Source organism: Marmota marmota, unplaced genomic scaffold, assembly GCF_001458135.2.
Source record: "Marmota marmota marmota unplaced genomic scaffold, marMar, whole genome shotgun sequence".
Lineage (NCBI taxonomy): Eukaryota > Metazoa > Chordata > Mammalia > Rodentia > Sciuridae > Marmota > Marmota marmota.
Genome location: NW_026000283.1, coordinates 1,808,977 through 1,812,983, shown reverse-complemented (window position 1 = coordinate 1,812,983; position 4,007 = coordinate 1,808,977). Strand labels below are relative to the sequence as shown.

At 47.5% G+C, this 4,007-nt stretch overlaps 1 protein-coding gene across 1 annotated transcript in view; it reads left to right on the top strand.

Moving 5' to 3' along the window:
- The window catches only part of Xpnpep2 (X-prolyl aminopeptidase 2), a 25,065-nt gene that overhangs the window by 13,401 nt on the left and 7,657 nt on the right, over positions 1-4,007 (top strand). The window contains exons 8-9 of the mRNA XM_048797098.1: positions 483-663; positions 2,025-2,120. Coding sequence (XP_048653055.1) covers positions 483-663; positions 2,025-2,120 — 277 coding nt within the window. The remainder of the gene's footprint in view (positions 1-482; positions 664-2,024; positions 2,121-4,007) is intronic.

Genomic DNA, 4,007 nt, shown 5'->3' with positions numbered 1-4,007 from the left:
CCGAGGGTGAAAGACTATCTTCCAGTGTGGGGGTGGGGGCAGGGAGGGATAATTAGTCTACTTACTTAGAGGTAAGGAAGATCTTCCTTGTATTTGGAAATAGGAGAGACAGGATCTTGGGTGGTCTGGGAGCTGGGCAGGGGGTGTTGGAGGACAAGCTCCAGCCCCGCTGAAAGTGGGATGACCAACAGCGCCCTCTAGTGTCTACTTCAGACACGGGCTCTCTCTCCCGGGGAGGCTGGCTCAGGCCAATTGGCTACTGCACCACTTGAGAGCTCCCAATAGGGAGGGGAGCTCTTGGGGCACACCAAGGACGTATTGTATTGTTGAGGAGAAACATATTGATCCGGGGCTGGGGTCGTTTTCAGATACAAGGAGCTAACTTTCTTTACTCCCATTTGTAAAATGAAGGTGGAGGGGGAATTCTCTATAGTTCTTTATAATCTGGCCTTTTCCATTCTCAAGTGCTCTATAAATGTCAGGACTGGCCCTGGGAAGATGGAACCAGGAAGTGGGGCTGAGAGAGCTAAATGGAGTCAGACTGAGCACCCATTCATTGACCATTTCTTGCTTTGCACAATCCAGAGAAGAAAACTTCTCCTCTGGACCCAGTTTCCAAACCATCTCTGCTAGTGGCCTGAATGCTGCCCTGGCCCACTACAGGTACTTCAGGAGAAAGAATTTTCTAGGATTCTGGTGGCAAGGGTTGGATCTTGTGGGTGAAGAGGGACTGGGGTAGAGGAGGGAATGCTCTGGGCCCAAAGTCCACATTTGAGGTTTGAGGCTCTCAGCACTGTAGGGGATGGGGTTGGGAGTCCCCTTGAAATTAAAAGGCTTGAATGACTTTTCCCCCAAGAAGCCAGCACTTTTTGAGTACTCAGGACTGAGGGTTCTAAGAGACAGACATGGCTGCTGTTAGATGCTTTTCCTTGGTTTCCTGTGAGTTATTTATGTTATCTAATTCTCAAAGTTCAGGAGCATTCTGAAGAAAGACCTATTTCACTCAGTCTGAAACAACCACGGTGGGCCCAAGTTGTAGGCTAGATATTTGGCCCCATGGAAAACACTGTATGCCTGCCTAACGATATTTGGAGGTAACCAGACACCTCAGCCTGGCATAGATATGGCAGGAAGAGGTTGGACATCATTCTGAAGGAAGGCCAGAAATATCCCAGAACTTCCTCCTGTGGCACCCCCTGGTGTCTCCCAAGTTTCAGCTGCCTTGGTCCAGCCCCTTCTCTCTACTTCTCCCTAGTAGAGCTAGATAGTGACAGAGTAGGTACTCTTCAACCCTCAGGACTCTTGTTCTCCAGCCCCACCCACAAGGTCTCCTCCCTTCCTGTGCCCTGCTTCCTGGAGCCCTCACACCCTCTGAGGCAGCAGGCAGAGAGAGAGAGAGAGTACTGGATGGAGCATCCTAGCCCAGGGTCAACTTCTTCTTGCTTTCTTTTCCTATGTGACCTCTTGCAAGTCATTTTGTAGACCTGTCTCTCTTTATGTAAAAGGAGATAGCTGGACTGGGTGGTCTCTGAGGCTCTCCTCGTTCCCACATTCTGGGTTCTTTTCTTCCTCCCCTCCCTGGGGCCCAAAGGTTTGCTTGGGCCAGTGCAGGATAAAGTGTGCTGAGGACAGCAGCAACAGATATCAAATACTTTCCCAGGGCCTTTGGGAGATAATGATATCCCCAGAGCATGAGCCCGGTCTCCAGGGAAGGGGGAGTTCCTCTGATTTTTTTTTTTTTTTTGGTACCAGAGATTGAACCCAGAGGTACTTAACCACTAAGCCACATGCCCAGGCCTTTTTATATTTTATTTAGAGACAGGGTCTCACTGAGTTGCTTAAGGTCTTGCTAAGTTGCTGAGGCTGGCTTTGAACTTGCAATCCTTCTGCCTCAGCCTCCCCAGCTGCTGGATTACAGGTATGCACCACCATGCCTGGCTAGTGTCTCTGCTTTCACTCAGAACTCCACATTGCTCAGTGCAGGGTTAAGCTGCTCCCCTCTCAGTGTTCTCTCCCCTTCTCAGCCCAACCAAGGAGATGCATCGCAAGCTGTCCTCAGATGAGATGTACCTGGTGGATTCTGGGGGACAGTACTGGTATGTACCCCCAACCCTGCACTGAACATCCTTCTCATTTTCACATTTGGGCTTCCTGCACAGTGGCAACCACACAGAGACCAGGATAGTGGGGATACACATGTAGGCTAGGTAGCTAGATATGCAGCACTTCTGTGAGTGTTAGGAAGACTCCTCTTACTCAAACAAAATGTTTTTTTTTTTAAGTCTGCACATTATTACACATCCTTGTCCGATTGCACACACATACCCATATTCTAACCCACTTGTGCAGACTCTGGCCACAGCCCACAAACCAAAGATCACTATGCATATTCCTAAGTTCCCCCTCCTCCTATGGAACAGGTAAGGTGACCAGGTCAGGTTGGAAGTAGGGGAAAGTAAGAAGCAACTCTTTAGATGTATTTTTTTTTTGTCCAGTGCACAACTGGAATAAGACATGACAGCCATACAGAATAGGCTAAGCATATTCCTTCCAAATATGTGGCCAATCATATGTACTGAAGCTGATCTGAGCTGACCTGACCTCAAAGATTTTCCCTTTTCATCTAGAGAGCAAGTAGGCTGTGGAAAGATTGGGTGAGGCAAAGGAAAGCATGTGCTGAACTGAAGGAGGAGCACAGAGTAGTTTCTAAGGGTCTCCCAACCTGTCTTGGGTGGAAATGGTGAATGTGCTAATGTTAAAAATTCCTTCACTGGCTCTTAGCGCAGCTTTCACAGGCAGTGGGGCAGGGGCTCAGTTTAGCAGCTTTTGCTAATCCCCAATTCCATGCTGTGCATACTTGAGATGGCCGACTTGCAAAGGGGAAGTAAATTTGTGGGGGCGTTTTTTGGATTGGGGCATGCTCAGAGGAGGGTGAGGTTGGGGAAATGGTCACCTCACTTCCTCTTCTCTCCTTCTGAAGAAGTAATTTACCACGCCCCATGACCTACTCCCCAGGAGGAACCCTGGGGGCCCTGGGATGGTTTCTCCCCTCCCCTTTCCCAAGGGGGGGGTGCTGGCCCAGGGACTGTCCTTGGGGAAATGCTGCAGCTGGTGGTTGGAAGTCATATCTTCTGGCTCTGGCTTCACTTCGCTGGATCACTGGGTCAGATCCATATTCACAATGAACAGAACTTCGTGGAAAGTTAGTGCTTGCTCTGGTCCTGGCTTTGCTGAGGCTTGGGGAGTGAGACCACCTCACAGCCTCAAGGCTTCAATTGCCTCACCTGTGAAATGAGGATAATAAGGCCGACTCTGCCATCCTTCTCAAGGAGCTGAAAAAGTGTCCTATAAATGGGAAACATCTGAACATGGGAATGTTATGGTAATGTCATCTCTCCAAACTTCAGTTTCCCTATCTGTAAAAAGGAGACAACCCTGGGCTACCTCCCAGGAAGCCCAGAAGAAGCCTTGCATTTAGAGCTAACCTGACACCCAGAGAGTTGTAAACCAGCCCAAATGGGTAGTATCGGGAAGGAGTGTATATGGGGCATTGTGATTTTTCAGAGAATATAGTGAATTTCACCTTGAGAGCTATGCAGAGCCCCTTCATGCATACATGCTAAGGTGGAATATTTTTGTTATAGATCTTTTTTTAATAATATTTTTTAGTTGTTCTAATGCTGAATGTTTTCTCTGATATAAGGTGACTGACTCATAGTGGGGTAGGGAGAGGGAGCATGGGAGAAATAGATGAACTCTAGATAGGGCAGAGGGGTGGGAAGGGAAGGCAGGGGACATGGGGTAATAAATGATAGTTGAATGTGATAGGCATCATTATCCAAAGTATATGTATGAAGACATGAGTTGGTGTGAACATAAAAATTGTGTTCTATATGTGTAACAAGAATTGTGATGCATTCCACTGTCATGTATTTAAAAATATAAAAGCAATTAAAAATATATTTTTAGTTGTTCTAATTAGTTATACATGACAGTATAGTGCATTC